This window comes from Lepisosteus platostomus, chromosome 8 (genome assembly GCF_059453375.1).
Source record: "Lepisosteus platostomus isolate fLepPlt1 chromosome 8, fLepPlt1.hap1, whole genome shotgun sequence".
Taxonomy (NCBI): Eukaryota; Metazoa; Chordata; class Actinopteri; order Semionotiformes; family Lepisosteidae; genus Lepisosteus; species Lepisosteus platostomus.
This window is the reverse complement of record NC_142618.1, coordinates 44,461,835-44,489,743: the sequence shown is the minus strand read 5'-3', so window position 1 is coordinate 44,489,743 and position 27,909 is coordinate 44,461,835. Positions and strand designations below refer to the sequence as shown.

At 37.2% G+C, this 27,909-nt stretch overlaps 1 protein-coding gene across 2 annotated transcripts in view; it reads right to left on the bottom strand.

Moving 5' to 3' along the window:
• cdyl (chromodomain protein, Y-like) overlaps positions 1-27,909 on the bottom strand; it is a 138,620-nt gene that overhangs the window by 35,657 nt on the left and 75,054 nt on the right. For both annotated transcript variants that reach the window (XM_088643629.1, XM_088643628.1), the window contains exon 2: positions 1,907-2,579. In XM_088643629.1, the coding sequence (XP_088499755.1) occupies positions 1,907-2,579 (673 nt within the window). The remainder of the gene's footprint in view (positions 1-1,906; positions 2,580-27,909) is intronic.

The following is a 27,909-nucleotide window of genomic DNA, read 5'->3' as shown; positions in this document are numbered from 1 at the left end:
ATAATGCTGTATAGATTTTAACATTCCAGCCTCACAAAATAAATCCAATGGGGAAAAGTCCTGGTAACCTACATTCGTAAAAGAACTTTCTACTGTTACTACTTAAGAAGTTCCAGATTCATAAATGAATTAAATGGTCAAAGCATTATCTTTTCATCAGATACGTAACCTTAGGTACTGTTCTAGTACATATAGGTGCAATTAAAAACTATGATCAAGTCCTTTGGTTACTTCAAAATGTTACCCACTGGAAGTCAATAAGTAACCCAAGTATGTCTTGGTCAATCTTAAAATATGTAATTACTTTTTGAATTGCATGTTGCGTGTTCATGCTGTGTCCTCTTCCTGAACTTTGCTTGCATGACAAAGCAATTTCATATATTGCCCTTTTGTAACGTGCACCCTATTTTGAACACATCATTCACACTTAATGAATAAGTTGAATCTGTAATACTTTAACCTATGGCTATGTCTAAGTAATCTCTTAATAAATAGATTTTGAGAATGAACTACTTCCATACATTTTATTACAAAAATAATTTTGAGCTTTTGGAAAATGTTAGAGTATATTTATCAATCCATTTTTGAAACAGTCAGATTTGAAAGCTCCGTCATCACAACCATCAGTTCTGGGTACGTAAGGTATAGTACCTATAAGAAAGTTGAAAGATTCCGTTCCAAAGAAGACAGTGGTCAAGACCAATCATGAGCAAGTGTCCTATATAACAATTTCAAATCACTTGATCATCAGAGTTTTCAGCTGACAGAGCTGTGTCAAACAACGCATCACTTAATGAATCAAAACTACAAATGTCAATCTGGGAATATTATGAAACAAATAAATTAACCCTTTCTTGAAAGCCCCCTTCACTGACAATGTGTATTGCTTAAACTACACTCTTAAAATAGTTTTAAAAAATCCAGTATAAATCCATTGCTTTTTGCTATTTTCTTCTTTGATGGTAAAGTAAGCATTCTGTTTCACAAAAAAATAGGTGATGATACATCTCAGAAGCAAACGATTTTCAGCAGAACTGCAAATGTTAAAGGGAGAGAGATTGGGTTGTAGGTATAGCTTTGATAAATGAGCTTCCCTATATTAAAAAAGATTTTAAAAGAGCTGCACTCTTTTTAAAATTGTTTTAAAAATGTTCAGACATTCACTCTACCTGAACAGGTACACAAACAGGATATATTAGCTGAATAGTTTAACACTTTCTGGACAAAAAAAATATGCAAACGGAAAAAACCTTTTATACTTGATTTATCACTTTTGTCTAAGACTGTGTAGAGTACTTGTTTTACTGAGATGATGTAGCATACACCTGTCTTAAGGGCTAATAAAAAACAACAGGCTATAGGCTATATACTTACATCTGTGTAACATTTTACTACTTACACATTACTTTTCTCCAAAATAGGCTCTGGCATACATCTTTAATTAATTATGTGCTGAAACTGTAAAAATGGTAAGAAATGGTACACCTATTCATTATCAGAAAGTCAGTTATTCCTGTGAATATGACCATACCCACAAGAATGATTTAGACATTCAAATTTCATTGGAAACCAGAGCACCTGGAGAAAACACACCCACAGTAATGAAGGGAGAACATGCAAACTCCACACAGAAGGCACCCCGGTCCTGTATCCAACACACCAAACGCCCCCTGATAATAAATTAACAAACTCTAAAGCTGCAACATTAATTATTGTAGCAATTCAGCACAAAATTTCAATTTTAGTTCAATTAGAGCAAAGAAGCAATAATTGATATATTAATAAAGCACTTAACTATGTCACACAACACTCACCAATCAACACCTGGTGTGCTGTCATTTTGGCATTTATAAAAATGGAGGGGAAAAGGACAGTTACAGCCAAAAATAAAACAAGTTCACCATACCTTTGCCATTAAGCGTCAGTCCCGAGGCAGTAGTAGCAGTCACTGGCCCCTGAGCTTGAGGCAGTATTGTCTGGCTCCGCGGCCTGGTCCCCATTCGAGCCCTCTCGGCCCCTGGCCCAAGAAGAGAGCCCACCGGCTTCTCCAGGGCCACTTCCGGGGGAACGGAGTCCTGCTCCTGTTCGGTTTGGTCTAGGCCGTGGGCTCCCTCACTGGGAAACTCCTCTGCCTCAGTCCTGCTCTTCATAGGGCTTTTGGGAACCAAGATTTTGATGCCAGTTTTGGACAGGTCCATGCTTCTCCTGCCAGAGGTCACAGAATGCGTAGTGGCCGTAGTGCGCCGGTACTTTTGGTGACTAGGCAGCAGCTGAGGTTCGTTTTTGGCGTCCAGCTCTTTGCTGGTCAGTTTGGGAGGAGTCTTTGCGAGTGAGCTCTGGGGGGGGCGGCAGATCTGTTTCCTAGCGTTGTTGTTGGGAGAGCTCCGGGTGGAGCGCAGCAGAGTGCTGTCCTTCTGTCGCTCACTGTGCAGTCTGTTGAACTCGTGGATGTACTCCACGCAGTTCACAAGGTGAGTCTCTGGCTCCCACGTGTCATCCTCGCAGTTGTAGCCTTTCCAGCGCACAAGGTACTCGGTTTTGCCTTTTTTGTTTTTCCGCTTGTCCACGATTCTCTCTACCTGTTAAATTAAAGAAAGGGGGAAAAGAAAAATGAATCAACTTCTCATGAATACTGCACACAGTCAGGATTTTCTTGTGCAAACATTTGTGTACTGTGCCGAAAAATTCAGGCAGTGCTCAATAATGCGTTCGGTACTGACAGACATTTTCATTATTTCATGACCCTGTTCTCGATGGACAAGGAATAAAAATTGTGACGCAGAGCTAAGGTTTTCATCCCTTTGAATTATAGTGGATAAACGAATCCGAATAATGGCAATGGTGCTGGGACTGACAATAGCTGAGACCATTCTTTCACTGTATTCTTAATCAGACTCAGGTTTTAATAAACAATATCAAATTCCTCTTAAGTACGGCTGTTCAAAACTCTTCTGGAAAACATCTCATTCCCCAAATGACTCTTCTGATCTTCTGCATGTACAGTTATTTATTGTTTTTTTTTAAATCAAAACATACTGTAGAACATGTGCTTTCAAGCACTCATCTTGTTACAGCGGTATGAATGAGAAGTGTAATCTTGATAAAATGATATATTCCTCCTATAATTGTCAACACATTAATTGAATTATATGGGCAATTACACCATGGAGCAAATGATCTCTACTTTCTGATCTATGAATGGGAATGGAATCTGAACACATTCTGGCTATCTTTTGACAGTTATCAATGCCGACATTCCATAGCATTGCTGACAAGTATATAACCCAAATAGTATATACTTTAATAATGTATCCTGTGCAGATATAAACATGGAACTTCACTTTAAAGTGCACCTGGAGGGCATGAAATGGTAAAGAACCTTGTAAACGCATTCCAAAACAGTTTTTATCTTTATGGAAAGGCTTCTCATTTTGCAGCTGTGATTTAGTCACAAATGTCAGGATTTCCACAGAGTAACGTCATTCTCTGCTTTAAATAAAATCTACTACTATGATCACTACTGAGACATCACAGAAAAGAGTAAAAGCTACAGCTGTGTCCGTGTACAAAGCTAAAAGGGTCTGGGAAATAACCTATTCATTCAACAGGAGGAAGAAAACCGGTAAAGGAAAAATTGATTGTGACAAGAAGCCATTACCCATCCATTTACACATCCTGCTACAGTATCTAGAGGGCATTTCCAGAATAGCAATGCAGAACTGCCAGTACAGAGTCAACCAATATACAGCACAAGTATTAAACAATTTAAAGGGTCACTATACTTTTTTATAGGACAGAATCATCTTTCAGGGAATGTTGCTGCCATGGAGATTTCAGCTATATACAGTACATTAAGTGGAATTTTCTTAACCTTTACAGCATGTTTGGAATTAAACAATTTGAAAATGAAGGAATGTCTGTAAAACATTCTCCTTATCTAAGTGTAAATAGCTGGTAACTTTGCTGAGCATGCATTCTTTAGCTATCTTTTTATATCCTCCCCCAGTTAAAAATAAACAACATCTGAAAAGACACTGGGATCTGTTGAGCCTACCAACACTAAACACTCTGCCATTAATGTCAGGGCAGTCATCTTTCACGCACTGTGTACTGTTAATTGGCAAATTAGTTTGTATTGGCACAATCCCACAGCTCTTTGTGCCTCAGGCTTCCAGGCAAACACATAAAGATTTTCCAGCACTGCAAACAAAACCCACATTTCCTTTTTAACACGCTACAGTACATCCAGACCAGTTCTCAGGTATTTCCAACAGGCACCAAGCAATACCACCACACCTGCACAGAAATTGACAGGTAGTTAAGAGAATAAACATTTCTCACCTAGGAAAGCAATCAACATATTTCAAATGGCTAGCTGTTTGTTTTGCAATTAAAGGTGAATTTATTAATCACACGCTAATCATTAAGCCTTTCTACGCAAGGTGCGTGGGAACAAGTGTGCTACTAGTTTGTTGCCTGGCTACCTTTCCTTTGTATTTATGTGCTGTAGACGCTAACTTGCTGCACATTATAACCACCCCCTTTATTACATAACTGGAAAGTACAGAGTACTTACAGTCTCAGCTTGACCTCACCTATGGAGACTTGAGGAAATCCATCTGTCCTCTTTACATTACTTTCCAGTGTCCAAATAGAATCTACAACTACAGGGCATACCTCAATTCCAATGTTCAAAGAAATTAAGATGGGTAGCTGCATCAGCATGCGTAGGCTGCAAAGGAACAAGTAATACGTTTTTTTTTCCATGCTGAAAAGAGAAGAAAGAAAACACAACGTTTTGGCTTTGGAGCCTTCTCCGTACACCCAAAGAAGGCTCCACGGCCGAAACGTTGTGTTTTCTTTCTTCTCTTTTCAGCATAGAACAATCCTATTGCTTGTTCCTAAAAGAAATGAAACCATTTTAAACAAGCATCAGTAGAAATGTGTTTACACTCATTTTCTTTTCCCCTAGGTCTGCATGTTCTTCACTTATTTGCAACTCCCAGATAATTTGTGCTAGAACAGCTTACACAAATCTGAACCGCACACATGGGATTGTTTAGCATTGCATTTCTAAGATTTTTGATAATGCCACCTGATTCAAAATCGCTGATGAAGTGACAAAGTAAAGGACTCATAATGAAATCAATTCATGTGACTCTTGTCATACAATAAGGGGGGTTTCCCTTCCCGTAGCTATGGGTGGGCACACCCTGCAAGAACAATAGAGGCTGGTGATTGCCCTGAAGCAATCTGGCCTGAGACTATTAAGGGATAACTGGAAAACAAACACAAAAGGGGACAGCTCAATGTAACATTTAGCTGCATTCACAAAATATGCAGTGTCTTGAATGATAACACGAAGCTTGGAGAACATAGAAGTCACTGGTAATTTCCGTAATATTTACTAATTGCACTTCTATCAACTTTTAGATTCTAACTGCGACTTGAGGAACAGCAATAGAAATTCCATTCATCGACAGAAACCAGTCACGAATCAGTTCGTTTTCATGATTCACATCTTTATATGGAGGCAAGAAATGAGAAGCAAGTAAGGACATTTATTATACCTGAATGAGATCACTGAGTCGTACGTATGTAAGGAACAAAAAACAAGCTAATATGTATGCAAAGGATGAAATCCGCACAGAATGTGATAACATAATCAAGGGCAGTTGCATCATCGCAGCTATAAACTTGTGAAAGTGAATATTAATGCTTCTCGCTTACAAAGTTTCAAAGCAACATTCCAAACATCCAAGAATTAAAACAGTGTTAGACTCACACTTCAAGTTGATGTTATTTATCAGTAACACACAAGTCGTGTGTAACTCTGACAAAGAGGCCAAAATATTACATTTAAGTGTTAATAATAGGTGCACTGAGTGTTCCATATAGTGGGTTTCAAATAACTGTTAACAAAATCTCGGAATTGTGTCACAAGGACATTACAATCTCATTCTTTGGGCCAGCTTCCATGGCATAAGCAGAACCTCAGAACATTTATACGAATACATCTCCTCGTATCAACATTTCTTTAGAGGAAACATCTAAAGAATGTTTCATCTCTTTAATTATTTCACATATGTCACAGATTAGCCCCTTTTATAGCCAAAAACAACAATAATATACAAAATATTACAAATGGTTACAGATAACTGGAGTTTACCTGGCCTATGTACCCATGTGTTTACAAAACCTTGACAAGAATTATCACTAACTTCTCAAGCTGTGTGTTTTACATATCAGGAACTGAAGAAACACTCAGCTGACTTTGGAAGAGCACAACTGTAAAAAAAAAAAAAAAATGCTGTCAGGGGACTTTGGCGTGCACCCTGACAGGATAACTGTTTCATTAATTGATTCTCAGACCTAGTGTTCGTTTTCATTTAAACACCAAACTTTTCAGTATAAGGTTACACCTCGTCATGCAGATTCCCAAGAAATGCCACATGCTGGCAATAGAACTGGGTACCCCCCTGCCACAGAACCCAGAGTAAGAAAGTCAGGAAGTAGCTTCTAACCTTGCAAGCCACAAGTGCACACTCTGCACTTTCCTTTGATGACTCAGTGGGGGAACTACCAGGGCTCTGTGATGCATGGCTCTGTTTGCCAAGTGATGTTATTATGAGTTATCTCAGGGTTTCTTTAAAAGCAAACCTTCTTTTCTGATGCTGCAGTCTGAACCACTCCCATATAACCCTTCAGAATCACCTTCAGCAGTAGGGAGAGAACCATACTGTAGCTACTCTAGTCCGCTCTGGAATCAGTCCGGAAAAGGCTGTCTAGAGACATTCCCAAATTAAAATGGAAGACTATGAGGAATTTTTTATACCCCCCAAAAGACATTAACAAAGTCAACCAGCTGGACTTCAAGACCAATAGAGACTCAGAACTAGCGCACAGAAATGGGAATAATGGGGAAGAACTGGAAATAATGGGGAAGGGCATGAATCAGAACTGAGACCAGAAGCGCTATTCAGAGTCTAGAATAAAACTGGAGGACCCTTGTATCACTCTGCTACTAACAACCAAATGAGCTACAGTACATGGCATCTTCTCGTTTGCAAAAAAGTAGGTGCACCACTTCCGCATGACAAAGATTCTCTCCTGTTGCCTGTTCTCCTGTCCTCTCCTGTTTCCACTGCAACAGTACGGCACAGACAAAGTTTTGGACAAGTGTACCAATGTATTTTTCACCTTGGAGTGCAAAAGATCTAGCTTCAGCAAGCCAAGCTAAAGATCAGCCACAGCAACCGATTGAGTCTATTCAACATGGCTCTTGAAGCATACAAATGCATGTAAGAGCTGCAAAAAAGCATCAGCTATCTTATGGACTACATACCTCTAAACACAATCGAGTTGGATTTCTTTCCTGGGATGTTATTTTATATTTTTAAGATAACCTTGATGTTACAGCAAAGCCCTGCATTAATTTGCAAAGCATTTATAATTCAGTAAAATGGATAATCTTAGAAATCTTCAGTCACCCAGCTCTACTTTATATTGGAAAATAACCCATTGCTGTGGGACAACTTGGCTAAGGTGTACAATTTTTCATCTACTGGGAGTATATTTTGATGTTTGGTTTAAACGGACAGAGGCTTTTGTTTTTCATTGTTGGGGACTGGTCTTTTCTGTTTCAACTACTCACATTCCTGTAAACTAATCCTATAAAGGAAGGTTATATCTCCAACAATAACAATAACCACTTCTTCCTTTGGATATATGTTCCTCATTTACTGTATTAGAATACAGTATAATTTTCACATGAATTTGATATAGAAGACATCTAACCATGCATGCCCTTTGAAATGCTTTTATAAGTTTCAAACATATAGTTTATGAGACCCTTGTTAAATCTAGGTTTTGTTTATTTGCCTGAATTCTTCCATTTGGTCTCTTGCAAATGCTATGCATCCGGTAATGTATAAATCATTATCACTCTGTTAGCCAGCATTCACTGAATGTAATTACAAAATTAACAATTCATTACATTAACATTACATATAATGTATATCAATTGTAAATCATGATTGCCTGCTAATGCAGTGCCTTTCTTTTCTTGTCCAAAAGATATCTACCCAGAGTTATCTAGATACGGAATAAGGAACAAGCCAGGCAGGATGTCTTCATTGCGATGCAGTATTGGGAAAATACATACTGTTCCACTAAAAACATTTCACACAGTATATATACTGAGGCTGTGTATGAAAGAAATATTGGGAAAACAACATATCACAAAAATAGTATTTCATATTTTCCAAGCAGCATTTCATTTAGTTTTGCTATCAACTGAAGTGTGAAGCTTACAATTTGTGAGTAATAGTGAGTGATGAACTGTGGCTCTTGTAGGGAGGAAAGGGGTGGAGACTGGTTCAGTGTCTCTACATACAGAAATCGGTGGCTCTCTTGAAAAGTCCAGGGGGGTGGATATTACCAGTGCTGTAGGGATAAGTGGGTGGTACAAGAATAAGACATGAAAACATACACATACCAAATCTAAAACCACACAGCGTGGTTTTATTTCTTCTAAGGCACTGTGGTATTGGGGGAAAAAAAACTTTTAAAGAGGAGAATAATGACTTGCATACTTACATAGAAGAAGGTCATTTTAAAAATATATCATGACTTATACAATATAGCTTGTTCATTTGTAAAGACTCAACATTGAAAGTCCAGTAGTTCACAAGTCACTGACAGGGACAGGAGACTCGAAAACAACATGCAGTACGAAGGATCTTTTACAATGTTTTTTCCTCATCTTTTTTCATATACTGTATTTCCAAGTGAACCTCACTGAGCATCTGTTCCACAGACTTTAACTACATTAATTCGACTTTAATACTGTCTCAGTTTACTCTCACATCCCATCTCTCCTCTCATTCCTCCATGCTCTCATGAGATGCCTTAATAAGAACTTTCCCTTATAAAACAGTTATTTATTCTTGCTCTTTTCAAACCTCCAGTTTAATTTACGAGACAATTCTGAGTGTCTTCAAATGATGACAAATTGGACAAATGCAACATATTTGTAGAGTAAAAAAAAATCCAAATAAACCAATACAGAGAAAAGGAAGTAAAGCCTTCAGATTATTTTATGACTGCCTTGAAAGAAACTACTACACTAACCCTTTTGTTTCCCAAAATCCCATCTTGGCGAGTTGGAGATCCTTGTGCAATATCATCTCAGCTGCACGGTGTGGAATCACCAAACCCTGAATTTCAATTTTGTCATTTTTATTTAACTGTTCCAACAGGTTTGAAAGAGAAAGCCCAGAACATGGAGTTAACCTCTTTATTTGAGATTTTTTCCTTCTAAAGATTAAACTGTAGTTTTGAGTAAATCTTTTATTGGTAGACTAAAGGGTTAGTACATTTGCAATTTATTTCTATGTTTAAACGTCCATGACTTTTTATGCTGTGTATCTACATAAAAAATCTAGATTGTACAGATTCTAAAACTCAGCACAACCCTAAGAATGTACACAATACTACTACCAGTCCTCTCTATCACCAATGTACTCAAAAAAGATACCTGCTACCTACCTACAGTACATGTTTTGGGAGTGTCCTGTACAAGAGAGAATACCGGTGTATGTGAATAAAGTACTTCTGGATGTGAGAGCTTGAACTGCTCCATTTCAGTAGTGACTCCCAAATAACTATCAATTTTCAGGCATTAGGTCTTTTGTTTGTGGGTCTAACCAAAGCCAAAAAAGTATTTTAAGAGGTTGAGTGGACACTGAGATACCCGTGGAATGCATTCAGTTGCCAAAATGATTCTTTTTTAAAGGCGCAGAACTAGATCATATTTAGCTTGTGAAAAAAAACATAATGGTGTGGTCACATGCTATTTCTCATCTTGAGAATGTTTCAGCCTATCCCCGCCCCCCCCCAATGTTTTGTTATTTATTGCTTTGATGAGAGAATAAAAATGTTACAAATTCAGCTCTCAAAAGTTGCAGACCAATTAGAAAGAAAAAGTTTGGAGTAGCTGAACTGATTTGTGACAGATTTGGCGTAATCCGATTTTGAAGTCCATAAAACTACTTTAAGCCTTCCTCTTTTGTGAACATATATTTGTTTTAAATGTACAGCATACCATGCATCTGTCTTATCTGACAGCTTTTATGCACAGTCTAAGCTTTGAAATATCAGCTCTATTCATTATATTTTAACCACAAAGTGATCACAACAGTGATAAAAGGTACATTTCTTCAGTTAAAAACTAATACACCAGTTAACCAACAGAGATATTTACAATTATCCTATGAAAACAACAAAAAAAAATCACTGTTCTTGTACAGTTTATTTTGCTATGAATATTAATAGTGGATTAACCCAATCACCCTTCACAATTTGATGTGTTTAGGGAAATGATCTTATTAAAGACTTAATTCCATGAACTGCTGAACATTTGATTCTTTCCAAGAGCCTGCATTGGTCTATAGTAGGATAGAGTGGTCCTCTATCTGATGTTACATTTAAAATCAACCAACATCCTGTCACAAACATGTGAGCTATGCAACAGTTGCAGCTATAGGAATAGCAAGAGGAGCAGGAATCTTGCACAGATTACGGTATATTGATATTATTCGGGTTCGTCCATGCAGATTGTGCTTTGGATGCTCTGCAGCTGAATACTAAAATTTATTATACTTATTAACACTAAAATTTACACTAATTTACACCTTAGCCTGTTTGTGCAGCATAAACCTGTGAGGTTACCTTTTGACGCTGACTTATGTGTGACTGAAACGTGGCAGGAGGCCGACAACTATCTGTTGTTAAACCAGTTTGCTTACTCACACATCACCATATTAGAAATATCCCATCCTTCTCAGTGCAAGGGAACAGTGTCAAGTTTTAGTTTTGTTTCGTTTTGAATATGCGACTTCGGCTTCCCCGTTTTTGATTCACTTGATCCATTTGGCATTTTTGGAGTTACTCTTGGTTGGTTCAATTTTAATCTTTATTATGAAAAACATTCTGCACTGCAGAACATGCAGCATGACATGGATTTAGTAAATTGTCGTATCCAAAGGGCTCATGTCCAGGCTTGCGTTTATTGGTTGGTCTTTCAAAGTCATGACTTGTATAACATCACTTTTTCTCTGAAGGAAACCACTTTTGCTGATTTCTTAGACTTAAACATTGATCTGATCAATATACGATATAATTCTGCTTTAGTGGATTTCAACAGGTACATTGATTCCCATTCTGAAACATTTCCATCTGATTTTCTCAATTTACTGGACTGATTTGGTCTTGCACAGAATGTTAATGCTTCTGCTGATGCCCTGGACCATACATCAGATCTTCACATTACTTACGGCCTGTCAGTTGCAAAAACTGATCTGCTTGATTTAGACATTTCAGACCATCTGGATGTTTTTTTTTTTGCAGTGTTATAATTCACAGTTTGAAATTACTGGCTCCAACAAGATTCACTGATGCAATTTCTGACTCATGGCTACTTTAAACCCAACCGAAAACTGTGAATGATTTGGACGAGGTGTGCATCAGTCATCCGTCTACAATTTTTTGAATAAAACATTCTTTCTCCTCCATCCATCACACTCCTTGGTACACTGAGCAGTTATGTTCTGTGAAAGATGCTTCAATATTTATCAGAAGACCTGGAATTAGCACAACATACCATATGGTATGGTTTATGCATCTGCAGGGTTATTGTTATCTTATTTTATTGGTTGTGGTAACCCTAAACAAGGTTTTGTTAATAATTAATCATATTTTAAGGCAACGATAAAAAAACATTACTCTTTTAGATCATCGTAGACTGTATCAGTGATTAGCTCTGCACACTGTCCCAGACTAACTGCTAAATTCGACACCAATTTTAATAGGGAGTTCTAGTACATTTCACGAACTAAGACAATGCCCTACCCTGATTCTACTTTTCTGTTGTGAACCAACACTTCAGATCTCTGGCCATTTGTTACAAGAGTTTTTAAAGAATGACCTTTCCCTGATACTGTGGCATGACCACTCAAACGTACAAGTAATCTTCTCTTATCTTCTCTTAAAAATGTAGGACCTCGAAGTTGAACCATTTCAGATCTTCGTCTTCTTACCAAAGATCTAAAGTGTATAGAGACATCTCAAGTGCAAGATCATTCAATGAAAGTAAACTCTTTGAACCCTTTCAGTAAGCCTTCATACAATTTAACATGCTACCAAAACAATCCAGCTGAAGGTTACTAATGATTCTCTTACAGCATCAGACTGAGTCATGTTATCTATGCTTTTTTAATTGGACCTCAGTATTGCCTTAGTTGGTTCAATTCTTATCTTTAAGATCAAAAACATTCTGAACTACAGAACAATGCAGCATAACATGGATATGGTAAATTCTGGTATCCAAAAGGCTCATTTCAAGGCTTGCTTTTATTGGTCCTTCACCAGCTATGTGCTAAAAATTTGGCCAGATCATTTGTCATTATACCGTTAACATCCATTGTTCTACTGATGATATTTTCGATTTATTTTCAGACTTATGATTTGCACTCATCTAAGGGCCTGTACAACAGGGATGACTTTAATAGTGCTATCAACGGTTTGGAGATTATATCAGCTGCCCAGGTGAAAAACACTTGGTGTTCCTTCTCGATATCAGCCTTTGAAAAACATCACATCTCTTTTGGCCCCTGGGCTCAGACACTAACATTTATTTAGAGCTGATTTTAAAATCTACCTGACTAAAAAAAGCCTCACTCATTGCTACCGTAAAGTTATGAGTTATTTTACTTCCTCCCAATAGTTTTGCTCATTAAATTCTGGTCTGTGTCCCCATGGCGATGCACCATACATTGTGAGATAACACTCCCAGTACAGTTATAACAGGTACACTGTGGACTGACAGCTGTGACAGAGACTGACGGAAGGAATAACAGGTGAAATAACAGTGAAAGCAGTACAATCGACTGAAGGCTGTCAAGAGAGTCTGGTTTTATTTAAAACAAAGAGCTAGCTGCCCTTGGAAGGGCTATGAATCTACCGTGTCTGGAGCTCATTCTCAAGCCTTTAACACCAAGAAAACTGCAGGTTTGTGCAAAACTTACCATAGTGGAAAACAAGAGGTACTGTTATGTGGTCTGCCAAAGAACACGGTAATTTCGTCTGATGTGTGCCACATACAGGAAATATCCAAATTTACTCATGTTCATTTTCAGATCAGTTAACAAAGAAAAGCTAGGCATACATTAGCGGTTTACAAGTGAACGATAGCTAAATCAGCTATGAATCCCAAAAGGCCCTAAAATGAAGGCTCTTTCCATGGCTAAATTTAAGTACAGTAGGAAGAGTGGAATTAGTCAAACATGGTAGGGCTGTTCTCTATATGTTTCTAGTTTTCTGTACCTAATATATGTCAGTTCAAACACGATTATGCCTTTTAATTGCCTATTTAAGTGTGACTTGTAACTAGTTTGACTATCTGCTACCAGCTGCTTCTCAATGAAAGTGAATTAAGTTATTTAAAATTCCCCAGAAATTCCCCATATGTGTTTCAATTTAATCTGGTTTCAATTACAAGTTTTAAAATATATGAAAAACTAAGTAATAATACCTAAAAATTGGAATGGAGGGGAGAATTTTGATCATATCAAATATTTGTCACTTGAAGAAGAAAACTGAATTCAGTTATGGATTATGTTTTACATGAAAACAATGACATAAACATACACTTCGCACTGTAAGTCTGCTAATGATATAACAAATGTTCTGTTAGCAAAATGTTACCCAATAAAGTTCAAAGATTAAAAGAGTCACTCATGGTCCTATGATGCTCATTTTATGATTTAGCACAACATTGTTTATATACTAAACACATTTAAAAAGACCTATTTACGAAACCACTCTTCAGACATAAATTCAAAACTGATCTTCTGCATCTTTAAATATGGTATTAAAATATTTTGCACTACACATTGCTTATATGATCAGAAGGTTCAATACATTTGTTCCATCAGCAGTAGCATCTGGGTGGATAGTCAGATAGCCCATGAAAAAACATTTTCCTCAAATACAGCAGCATTTGTTTTTCACCACAGGGGAAGATATTTCCTGATGGTAGGGGAAAAAGGGCTTGATACTGGGGAAAAAAAGACATGACTAGTCAAATACTGTTCTTTACAAAATATATTTAATTCATGTGATATTAAATATATATATATATGTGCATTCTCTTCCTGTACAGGTGCTTCACATTAAATCTTGTTTTTCATTTTGGCACAAGAACTATCCTCACATAATTATAGTGTTTTGCCCCTCCAAAATACTATGATTTCTAACAGTTACACACTGTAATTTGAAGCCACCTGCCCATTTAGCTCCAGGTTCAAAACTAAATAACCAGGCACTTTGCTAAAATTACATCCAATTTGGGCAATTTGCCATATTCCTGAATTTATCAACAACTTAAGCATAAGAAAACAATGCTGTTTAATTATTTATTCTGAATAATACAGTTTCCTTTACTGGAATTTGATCTGCAGCCCACTGCTCTGTGATTCACCAGTTTATGTGGTCCTTGTTGTGGACATTTCTCATACACATCAATAGTTGTTTGGCTTTTATTTCATTGCCTGTGACCATTACATTTACCCCAGAGTACAAGTCTTCCTCAGGAGGACAACAGCAGTGACTCATGCTGTATGCTGTGTGTACATCTTGACCTACATGGTGCTATAAGGAATAAACTGTAAAAGGCCAAAGACACCAAACAGCATTTTGTTACTGGCTCTTGGCATGTTTTGGGGAAAAATAATCAGACATAAAAATAAAGTTTTTTAACAGAAAAAAATAATCTTTGAAACTAGAATACAGTCGAAAACAAACTTCCAAACCAGAAAACAACTGTTTTGAAAGCTTTTTTCACTGCTTGAAGTGATTCTAAAACGGTTTCAGAACAGCGCAGCAGAAATCAAGATTAGGAGCATTATCCATGTATTTGTTCCGGAAAGGAAAAGTAAACATATTCAAAAGCATTATTCCAGTTTTTCAGTTTTATTCTACAAACAGTCTTAGCATTTTGTCTTTTAATGAAAAAAATGCAAGCAACTTGACTGTGCAAGTTCAGATAACACTCATACTGGCTTTAAAATGTTTATTCAGAATCCGTATTAGAGATTAGCGTACTTTTTACATGTTTAATCTTTCCGTATCGAGTTTTATACTAAGGGACTTTAATGAGGTGATGGTTTTAATGTACTCATTCTATTTTTTAATTAAGTTCCAGAATACTTTGCAGTGTTCAAATAACTGCTAACGGATTTACTACAACAAAATGCAATTTTCTTCTTTTTCTCTGCAAATTACTTCTAATACCATCTACAACTGCTAGATTCAATGTTACAAAATGTAAGAAGTACACCCAGGTGAAAGATGAACACAATACAAACGGTAATTGGAAACACATCGCTGTATCTCAAATTGTTAAAGTTTTTGCGTTTAGATGGTTATTCTTTCATTTCAAACATCTGAATTTGCATTTTAAAACGGTAATAAATGCAGTGAACTTCTAAAATATCTATAGCTACACAGCTCAGGTGTCTACAGCTCTACCCTTGTACTCTTACAGGCATGGTGATGTGAGGCAATGTTTATTTCACTAACCAACCTTCTTTTTCTGCAGTTTGCAAATGCAATTTTTTGAGTACATGGAACACAATGTTTGAATGCCTGCTGCTTTCTACAGAAAGTTATCCTTCCATTTTCTAATTTCTTTATCCAATAAGGGGTCACGGGGGAGCCACAGCCTATTCTGCAAAGCAAGAGGCGCAAGGCAGGATACACCCTGGATGGTATGCCAGTCCATTACAGAGTATACACTCAGACCAGGGTCAATTTTCGTCTTTCCTTTAGATAAAGGCAAGGAAACCGGTGCACCTGGAGGAAACCCACACAAACACAGGGAGAACATACAAACATCCCTAGGAATTGAACTGTAACGCTTACAATGCTCATAGATGATGTGTCTGAAATGAAAGGGTACACAGGTACTGTGACTATTTAAATATTTTACAGAACATCATCCCTCAATGGAGAAAACAATACAGACAGGGAATTTCCACTACATACAGTGTGCTGATTTTTAGGCTTCTAAAAAATCCAAAGTGACTGTATTTTGTTCAAAAAACCCTTCAAAATAATCTGATAAGAATCCCACAACTGGCAATTTGCTTGAATTGAAACTCTCAGATGGAACATGTTTTACTAACAACTGAAGTTCGATCACATTTGCACCTGAAAAAACCCTTTTGAGAAACAAAACAAAAACTACTCTTGCTCAAAGACTGTTTGTCTAATTTGATTTAAATGTGTGATAATGTATCAAGGGGATGAACAAGACTGATAGGATTAAAGTGTGATAATATCAATAGAATAGATATATTACATGAAACAGAATATCAAACTCTCTCCAGGTTACAGCCAGTACATAATCAGTATTTTACAGTTTCTCTGTACAGTATTAATGGAAGAGTGTTTAGCACAGATGGCAGGGCACTTCTGATTTTTACTTATTTTGCAGTTGGAATCAAAATTTAACAGCACAAAATTATTTTGCTCAAGAAAACTGGTACCCTGTATCTGAAATGAATTTACTTACTACAAAATCTTAATCTGTTGCGTGATGAATGAGTATAAATAAGCATATAATAAGTATCGCTGACAAAAAACAAAACAAAAAAATATTGACAACAATCAAATTATTGAACAGCTTGATCTTAGACACAGGGATCTAGCACATACATTGTTTGAAATCTCTTGAAGTTTCCCTTCCTATAAATCCACCTTGATGAAAAAGGAAATAAAAGCAGATCTTTAATATAATCCCTGATGACATTTAAAACCATTATGATGGCATATTTTCCTAAAACCATGGCATTCTGAACAACTGTGCACTTATCTCCTATTGAAATGTTTATCTCAAGGTTCATTATGTCACTGAACCGATTCATTTTGAAATGTACCTTTAGTGGACTGGATAATTAGACTCGCGGTTTCTTTGTGGTATTGTATTGCACGTATCTATAGAAGAAAGGCATACATTTTAAGATACTGCTGCAGTCGTGAAAATATTTCAAAGAATGCTTCATCACCAGGATTTGAACTAGAAATTGACTAGTTGAAATAGAACTAGTAGAAATGAACTAGACATAGAGTTTTCGACAATTGACTAATAGAGAATAAGTTAATACACCTGCTGTGCTTCAAACGATACCATCAACATTTCTTTAAAAAAAACGATCTACAAAAGCAGCTCTACTTAAGCGCTAAAGCCAACAATGGCATCAATCTATAAATACCTGGAATTTTAAAACAGATACAACAATCTTCAAAGCTAATTGTACGGACATCTGGTTGGGGGGGGGGGGGGGGATTCAATGGGATGGTAGCCATAGAAACAGGGTCAGCTGACTGATGCTGTATAAGAATACAAAGTGTTTGGATTTCCCATGTTCCACATTAGAGAAGCAAAGTATTTTCCCTTTTGAAACATTTGATGTTTTTGTTATATACAATGAAAGGAAATAAAACCATTTAATTAAAAAACATTTTTCCCCATTATCTCTCTCCTGATCAGCAGTATGGCCTGTTATTCACCATGTTTCCACACTGTATTTTCATGCCGACTGTAACTTTTCCACTGAAAAAGGGATTCTTTTTCCTACGTACCTGGGAAGACTGCCATGAATGCTAATTTAAAGCTGTTTCATCTATTCATACAATTTTAGTGTGGCCTAATCCAACACCAAAAGGTTTGTCTAATGTGGATAGGGCCCTTGAAAATGCTACTGATACTGTACTATGAGCAACTACATTACTTTAGATGGTTATATCTTTGTCTCAGGGGGACATTAAACTTTTGAATAAGTTTGTTTGTCTTCCTGGCATTTCACCAGTTACTGTAACAGGATTTTGTTTTGCCCAGTTAGAAGGCTGAAGACAGTTTTTAGGATTATTGTTGATGTTGATGCAGGAACAATGACAAGAAATAACCTTTTGAACTCAAAAGCTTTTTCAATTCATGCACTGGCCTCCATAAATCCCTGACTTTAACCCCAGTGAAAATTTACAAGCAGATCTTGTCAGGAGAGCGAGGGTGGAGCATATAAAAATATGAGAGACAGAAAGTAAAGTGCTATGCGCAGGTGTGGTGACTGACAGAAGCATAATGTGATGGTATTTTTTTTAACAAAATGAAACCAAAACATACTCCTTGTTGCATTTATTATGGCTGCCATATTTTCATCAAAAGCATTAAGAGATTATACTGTAATTCCTTGTCACTGGATATTTCACAACTATGTCAGTAGATGAATATCACCAGATCAACAAAAATCCATAAGAAACATTTATTTTTTAAATATTTTTTTTCAAGAAAACAAACATCAGGGCTCCCTCCATGTGCATAGTGTACATAACATGGATACTTGGATTTAAAGGTTTTGTTATTTGAAGGAACGTGGGTGTGAGTACACTGATACAGGGAATTCAGTGGAAATAGATTGTCTGCCTGGTGACTTATTTTGTAGTTCAAGAAACAATGTGGGTTGTACATAAGAAAGAACATGTTAATTTAAACATCCAAGTGACTCCAGTGCTTTGCTACAGTCATGCAGAATCTCAACCAGCACTGTTGATAGGTGCAGTCAAGTATTTGGGAACAGGCTTTGAGGCATGACTGGAAACAAGCCTTTTAACTTATATACTCTGTGTGAGAGAAGTGCTTTCTATTTTTCATTTTTTGCAGCTGTTTACATACTAAAAACAAAAACCCTCTGTTTTGAATTGAATGGTAACATTATTTAAAATAATAATAATTGGAAAAGCTTATCAAAAAGTGACTCGAAGATAATTTGTGCCTAGCAGACGTGTCAGCCCTTACAATAACTTAATAAATATTTTTGTACAATTATTTTTAAATGTAAGATTTAAATCTGAGTTTTTTAATTCCTATTTATGGACTCTCCCAGGGTGAAGTAGTTGGTCGTTTCTTGCAGCCCATATTTCTACATTTGCTTAAATACTGAATTATAGCATTTTTTTCCCCCAATTACACTGAACTTCCCCAAGGAAAACAGCTTATCATTTTTATTGTTTTAAAGCACATTACATGCTAAAGGAAGCATAAAAAAGGTTTAATACACTCAGAAACCAAACAGATTTATCTTCAACTATAAACATGACTCTTGCTAAAAAGATATCACAGAAACAAATTATTCGTAGAATTACTTGTTTCTGAGACATCATATATCCACAAATACAAAGATCTTAATTGGTTTTTGTTGAAGAAAATATCCCAAGGGACTACTGTAACGAACAGTTCTTTCCGGACCCCATGCAGACGACACAATCCGGGGTAGAGTGGGGGAAAACACGGGGGAAAAGCATGCAGGATACGGGGATGAAAAGGGGGGCGTGTCCCTGGTGTGCTGGTGTTCGGGGGAGGTGTGGCCGAGGCAAACAATCCAGAAAGAAGTCCACGGGAGAATCCAAAAAGGAGGCAAAAGTCAAAAGCCGGGAGGTCCATCCTAGACAGACGATTAAAAACAAGAACCGGGTCGGGACCGGCACAGGAACGGGAATGGGAACAGAAACTAAAACCTTAACGGGACCAGGCGCTTCCAGGTCCCGGACTCGCCTGGTACAGAAACCAGGGCAGAGCCAGGAATAGAGTGAGTGCTTGGCTTTTAAGGAGAACTGAAAAGGGGGGTTGGAACAGGGAGCAGGTGCGGTGGATGAGTAGAAAATAAGGAAGGGCTTGAGCGTCCCTAAGAGGAGGGGTTTACGAACGTGACAACTATTTCAAAGAAACATCATACCAAAGATGTAAAAGAAAGGTTCCACAGGTTTGCTTACTAACTAGAATTTTGAATTTTGAAGATAACTGAAAATATCAAGAATGCATTTTTTCTATTAAGAGAAACCCCTCGACAATCTCCGAAGAGCAGCCATATTATTAAATGTAACTCAAATTGGGAAATTCCATCATTTTCAATAATCAACTTTGGAATCGAAATACCCAGGTGCCCGGGCACCCAAGTGCAAACCCATGACATTGAGGAATTTCAAAGACTTCTGTGAGCTTAGGTGGGTAGCTGGATCAGCATGCGTAGGCTGCAAAGGAACAAGTAATAGGTTTATTCCATGCTGAAAAAAAGAAGAAAGAAAACACAACGTTTCAGCCATGGAGGGGCCACGCTCACATAAGAAGAAGGCTCCATGGCCGAAACGTTGTGTTTTCTTTCTTCTTTTTTTCAGCATGGAATAAACCTATTACTTTTTCTGTGAGTTTATGTGCTAGTGAATTATACCTAGAGGTGTAAATGGGGAAAAAAAAAACCACTCGTTCCTAAACAGGCAGGGGGTCCAGAGACATGCTCCCCCTGAGAAAATACTGCATTTAAGTGTTGTTTAGGTCACTCTAACAGGATCCAACATATAATCATAACATAATATATCACCAGGTAGGTGGCTGATGGAGGAAGGAGCTGCCAAGAGATTGCAGGTGGCCAGCATGAATAGAAGCTACAAGACAATTGAGAGCTGAGTGAAATTGAAGCTTGTGATCAGGTAGTTGGGGACTGATGATGCCAGGATCTGCACTGTTTTTGTGCTCCCTGAATCCCAGGAAGGCGTGTCGTGCTGGTAGACAGAACCTCTAGTTACAGCACCATTTAGAGACCATTCAGACCTTTCAGGCAAGGCGCTCCTCATCATTCCAAGATTCCAGATGAACCTATGGTTGTCAACTTCTCCCAAACATTTAAATCACAATCAACACTAGTCCTAGATCACTTTAGCAACTTCGAACTTAAATTGAAAAATGGAAAGTTACAATATGTTCACTAGATGTAACCCATTAAATCCCAAGAGCTTTACTCATTTTCAGAAAAGAAATTGCCAATGCCTCTGAATAGCTATACAGACCTTGTTGTCATGCATATAAAGCACACAATGCAACAAAAAAGCCTGGAAGTTGTTCACACAAACTACCCCGATTGCTGCAGTATCACACCACAAAAAAAGGTACAACTCTGAGTTTCTGAGTTGTGTTGCAACCCCAGACATCGAACCAATTATTGTGGATGCTCCATCAGAGATACAGGCGATCCAGCTCCCTTTCAGGAATCCGTGGGAAAGTGTTTATCTAGCTGTCAAAAGCTGCTGCATAATAGTGCCTGGCACCTTTCCTCAACAACAAGAAGGAAAAAAAAAACTGTGGTTGGATATCATCGAAACCAAAATGCAGACAGACATTTAAAACCATCTGGTGGCTAGTGGTATTTGATTATTTAGTAAAGATTCCAAAGTTAATGTATTTTTCAAGTATATATTTCACTACCCCTTTCAGCATCTCCAGTCTAATGAATTCATAAATATCAGCACAGTTCTCTAGGGTGAAGTGCTCTTTCCATATCATCTCTGTCTGTGGCCTAAAATTCTCAGAAGTGCTTTTGCAGTCATGTAAGAAGTTCTAAATATTTTAAAGGTGTTATCTTCAAGTTCAATTTCAAGGCAGTAGAAGTGGGAACCTGCTTAGTTTTCTTAAGAATGTCTTTAGCAAACACTGCTATCTTTGTTTAATTATATTATGTGTCCTGGGCTTTTTTGATTCATCCTTGCTTGAAGATTGAAAATCTACCTATTCCTTAGTTAATTTGGATCTATATATATGGTAGTACATGCCCAACTTCCCAACACTACCGCAAAAGTCACAATTAATTCCTACTTTTGACCTGTAGCCATAGACATTTTTCCTTGAATGTTCCTTGATCTTTTGATAAAAACCTGTTAACATTACAGATTAACCATTTTCCTGCATCTCCAAAAATATACTATATACTCTGTATATACAACATATATACATTTATACCAAAAGCACTAAAATAAGCTGGACTGTAATGCAGATTTAGGGAGCCAAGTAGATACACCAGTCCATTGCAAGACAGACACAGGACACACTAAATTACAGGTGGCTAATAGCCAACCTGATGTCTGTAGCATCAAACAGAGTACTGGTTTAAAAGACTCAATATCAAAAAGTTCCATTAATGTGAAAAAATAATTGAAAAACACACCTATCCAAGCAACAAACGCAGACAGCTGAATTGAAATAGGGTCTTTATAAACATAAAAGACAACATGTCAGAATGATGGATTGAACACGAAACACGCAGACTGTTTAGAGTCTGTCTTTGAATTGAAGACTTTATAAAAATCAATGTCTCTTTGAGAATAAAAAAGTCTTGAGTGCTGAAATGTATAGTATCTTCCTATTTTTCCATGATTATTGACAGAATTCTATGCACAAAAAACAATGAAGTCTTCCTAGTGCAAGGATTTTTGCCTTTGAAACACTGAAGTACACAACAAGCTTTGAGCTAATCAAAGACAATGTTCGTTTTACCTGGATTTCATCTAACTGATCTAACCTCCCCTCTGCTGTTTTTCACACTCTCTCCCTTTGACTGTCCTCTCTCCTTGCCCTCTTTCTTTTCACTATCAAAATCTTTATCTGTTAAAATGATAGAATAAAACCCTTTATTCAAGATTCACAGTTATAATGGTGATCGAAGGAAGGTCAGGGTCTGTGTGCCCTCGGGGAACTGAAAACAGAAGCCAAGAGTTGGCTAGGGGATGTTGGGGGTACTTCTAATGAGACTGATAGTGCCTTGTTGAAGTACAGTCCCTTCTTATGATTTTGTGAAATTTGTTAACATTTGTTTAAAAGGTAAGATTTTATTCAAAACCTGAATGCTTGAAATGACATCTAAGGTTAAAATATAGTGCAAAGCAAGATTATTGGGACAGTGAGGATTAGTTTGATGTTTTTGCTGTGAACTTGTTGATGTTCAGCCATGTTACAACAATGACGCTTGTTGTGTTCAATCCCCTCATTTCAGAGAAGCGTAAGAATTACTTATGTACTTAAAGTAAATTCAAATTGTGTAAAGGTAGTGTTTGGACGCATTACCCTTGCATGCAATGAAGGCTTAAAGTCTACAACCCATCTAAATTCTTGATATGTTCCATTGAGATGCTTTGCAAAGCCTTGACTGCAGCCACTTTCAGTTGTTCCTCACTTGTAGGGTTTTCTGACTTTTATATTTTTTTGTTGAAGAAAGGTGCAAGGCACTATCATACAGCAGGCTTTGACATGTGTGGATAAACACTTGCCCACGGATTTCATGAAAAGGAACTGGAGTGCCTGTACCTTTGATGGAGCAAAACGTCTGCTCTTCTGCGTTTGGGGTTGCGGTTTCCAATTCCTTCCCAAATTCAGGCCTTTGGCTGGGACACTCAACGTCATTCCCATTCTTATTCTTAAGCCACTCCAGTAGCTGTCAACTGTAGGCCTTGAGCTCTGGACCCTCGTCCTACTGCAAGGTGAATTTTCTCCCCCCCGAATTTTCTCTAGAACTCCAAACCTAAACTGCAGAATAAACGTCCTCTTGTATTTGCCTGTACTTTGCTCAGTCCATTTCCTTCAGGCTTTCCAGTGCCTGGTGAGCAGTCCCATAACATGATACTGCCACCACTATGCTTTTATAGTAATCGTTTCCCTCTTTGTCACCCTGCCACGCGGTCAGGTTTTGTGAAGTGTTCTGGATATTGTTTACCGGTGCACATTTTCTCCCATCTCAGCCACTGACCTCTGTACCTCTTTCCAAGCTGTCTTTGGCCTCACCAGTTTCCTCCTGGCCCAGCGGGTCAGTTTGGAGGGACAGCCTGATATAGGCTGTGTTTGGGAAGTACAATGCACCTTACATTTCCTGATGACTGAATACACTGTGCTCTTGAGAGATATTTTTGGACCCTTCTCGTGATTTGTGATTTTCAATATTTTTCCCCTGAATTGCTCTGAAAGCTCCTTAGTCTTCATGGTTCAGTATTTGCAAGAAATTCACTACCTGCACAAGGACCAGAGACTAGGCTTTTTTCTCTCAAATCATTAGAGCCACTATAGCCACGCACAACTAATTTTAGGTCTCATTAAGGTAATTTTCCGCTCCAAAATTAATTTAGGACTGCCACAGATTTAAATACTCATGCAGTCATAACTTTTCAATTTTTCTTTCATATTATTTACATTATTTTTTTCTTTTAATGTGTGGAGAAGGTTTTATATATATATAACAAATAATAAATGCTACATAAAAGTGTCAGGACTACAAGCTTTAAAACAAATAAAATGTCAAAACTGTGCAAGGGTCGGAATATTTCTACAAGGCACTATAGTGTGCCAATGTTGTATGTGCATATACTTTCAGTTTTACAGACAGTATTTTTACAAATGAAGACATTTGAAAGGAAAAACAAAACTGGGCATGTATATTAATGGGAATCTATTTTGTACTGTTACTTTATATGTACTTCCACACAAGAGATAAGAGAACTTAGTTATTTGCTTGATTTATCAACTCGAAAATTTTAACTCATTAAATATTAAAACAAAAGCTTATTTTCTTTCTCTTAACTAGTACTAGCATTTACTTTTCCAGACATTTAAGGGACAGTGTCTCAAGCACTTTTGAGCCCAGAAAATTAGACTGTAGACCAGTGTACAAGAGTCTTCATAATATGATGCTTTTATGATATCGCAGCATTACTTTTTTATGTGTATTTCAAATGCTTTTTTGCATCAACACCTGTCAGAGGAGACTGTGGCAGAAGGCCTCAGCTCTCCAAACCAACCTATAGTGAAAAACCCAATTCCCATTGAATTATAAATGTGGCACTAATACACCCCAGTAATAATAGTGCTTTTTTCTTGCGTTAAAGTCTATTTATGGATTCCCCTTGCATGTATGTTGCACAGAACTGAACAATTTTCATTTAAAAATGTTGATGTCAATGCATAATTATCTAAATAGCAGCTTAATTAATTACAGTTTGAACAACTAAGTACTTAGCCTTCAAACAAAATTGCAAACCTTAATGTTATAAGCACTGAACACTTTACAAAGAATTACATACATGGTTTGGTTAATGTGTACCAGTGTAGGCTATGTATGCAATGTGATGAACTTACCTGAAGAAGGAAGGTGTTGAAAGGTGTAGGGGGGGAGGAAGAACAGTGAAAATGACAGGCAAAGATGGATTTTTCTCTAAGGTAAGCAGTCCAACCGCAGCTCTGCTTCCCCAAGCGACTGGCTGTGATCAAGTGCCATTAACAGAAAAGGTCTTGACACTGTAGTTGCCGAGTACAGTACCTTGGAAAATGGATATACTGCAGAACGGCGATCACTCTCAAAACACTTCCCACTCATAGCTTCACTATGGGAACGATATTCCATCCATTCTCAACCCTGATTACTGGTCCGAATTTTTGTGAAAAAACAAATGGCCAAGGGTCTACTTTCCAAATGTGATGAAGAAAATTAATGCCTCTTAACTATTAATAAGGTAGTCTGGGTGTGTTTTTATGCAATTTGTTCACGTGGGACTTTCCAATATTAAAAAGAGAACCACTCACAAATAGAATGACCCAAATACAGCAAGTTATTTTTATGTGGCTTTTGTCTGTTCTGTGTGGTGACTTTGTTTCTAAATGTATGAAGTGCTTCACAAAAAGAATCACAGCTTTCCAATTACGAAATTACAAGAGATGCATAAGTTTAAGTTTGCAAAGAAGAATGAATGAAAATTGCACCATCTTAGTACTTAATTGTACATGGTATGCAAAGGCTAAGCCTGATCTAATTAGCTGGAATGCTAATTACTACAAATGCTAACGATGCAATCATTTGATGTTTCTATGCAATCTATACTAACATTTATCTTTTTTCATTGGGGTTGTTTGAGCATGTTACTTTGAAATAAGTTATTTTGAAAATGTGTGTACATCATTTGGAATTCAAGAAAATGGAACTTAATCGTAAGGCTATGATAGGCACTGCATAGATTTTTAACAACTTTTTTATAAACATGCATGACATTACACTTACTATTTTGTGTCGGTAAATGAGGGTGATGAGTTTTCTTTCGCTAAATTCTTTAAAAAGGTTACCTCACTAATGAGACAAAAAAACAGTTCAGGGAAAGCATACCACAGTATCTTTAGTTGTAACCCTAACAGTGGCATTGACTTGGGCTCTTAAAAGATTGAGCGTACTATCGTAAGAAAATTATCTAAAATAATTTAATGTTAACCAAGCTTAATACAATTTCATGCACTTTTAGTAGGAGCTGAAAATGGAGTTACCCATGTTCAGAACTGTCTCAAGAGTAGGACATTTCAGTAAAAAAAAAACACTAAAAAGCCACATAAAAAGACAATAATGATAAGCCCACATCACAGTATCAGGTACTGGCTAGAAGCTGATACACTGTTGACAGTCAAAACAGAAATAATCATGGGATAAACACCTGGATCAGCTCATCAAAAAGCAACAGTTTGGGAAAGAAGAATCAATATTATTTCTGGGCGAGCCGCAACTTGGATTTAATTTAATGCAGAAACTGCAAAATGTCAGGGCCTATGACTCAATATTATTTGCCCTCTGTGAACAGTTAAACTGTTCTCACATTTCCCTGGTATTAAATCAGCAGTTACATGTTACCAGTGGCTCTCTTTCCATTTTTTTTGCTGTGGATTAACTATGATTTGTTTACTTTTGTCTAAAGAAACAGATGCTGCAGTAGTGTGCTGGGCATAAGTTATAGAAGAGCTACATGCAGCAGATATGAACCAACATTTAAACATTTGAAAAAAGCAGCACCCCCACTCCAGCTGTGCTGTCCAGTGGCAGCCCTTAGTCATCTATAGATGACTGCCCTTAGTCATCTACAGAGCCCACTGTGGCTGCAGTGTGTCCAGAAACCAAATGTCTCCAAAAAATAAAAAAATATCCTTTTGTTGTTTGTGTCTTTGTGAAATTGCCAAAAAACACCTAGGAAGTTAAATGCAAATTGAATCTTCAGTTTTCATGGAGGCACAAGTAATTTCTGGGTTCACTTAATAGCTGTTGAGATAGCAATAGTACTAATTACAAGCAGTATTTATTCATTTGGCTGGTGCTATTGTCTAAGGTATATGCTTAAACAATTAACAATGCAATTAAAATGTGGTTGAGGTCCTTCATCTCCTGACTGAACAAATGATGTTCCATTTGGCTGTTTAGTGAAGACTGTTGACTGTTGACATGCCTGGAAAGTGGTTACATAAGCATCTGACATATTTCAGATTTTATTTTAGCTGCAATATGAAGCTCTTGCTAGACATGCTAAGTCTATGCATGAGAACTGCAGGTAGTATCATAAACATGCATTTCAAATTAATACTATGAATAAGTAGTTTTTATTAATTAAATTATAAATGAGTGTTGCCAATCAGAAAATTACGCAAATTAATACTGAAGATGCATACTTCTATTTGCAATTCTTTACAAAACTCTGAAGGTCAGAAAGGGCCCTTATGTCTCTCCTGCCAGGTGTCTCTGTCATCTAACATCTCTATGGGGTACCAGCTACTTGGGAACAGCAGGCTGCTCTGTCCCTAACCAGTTTTCAGAACCCCTCTTTTCAGACTGCATCTGTAATTTGTCTGCCCTGATACTCTGTGAGTCAGTGTATCCCATTCTGAAAAATATCTAAAATCAGGGGCATAATTCTTCTGACATTTAATTCTTACTCACGTTTTAGCTGCTATAATGAATTACTTTGTCAGCCAAAAGAATGTTTTCTGTACACTACCTTCCTTCACTGTATACCCTGTTTTATATCCTGGTAATAGCACCAACCAGGATAACATAAAAACATAAAATCTACTTTACATAATATGACTTGGTTTCAACAGAATAGCAAAAATGTTCCTAAGAATGTTCACATACTGAAACCTTAGACAAAATTGCCATATTACCCTGCTACAGGTTA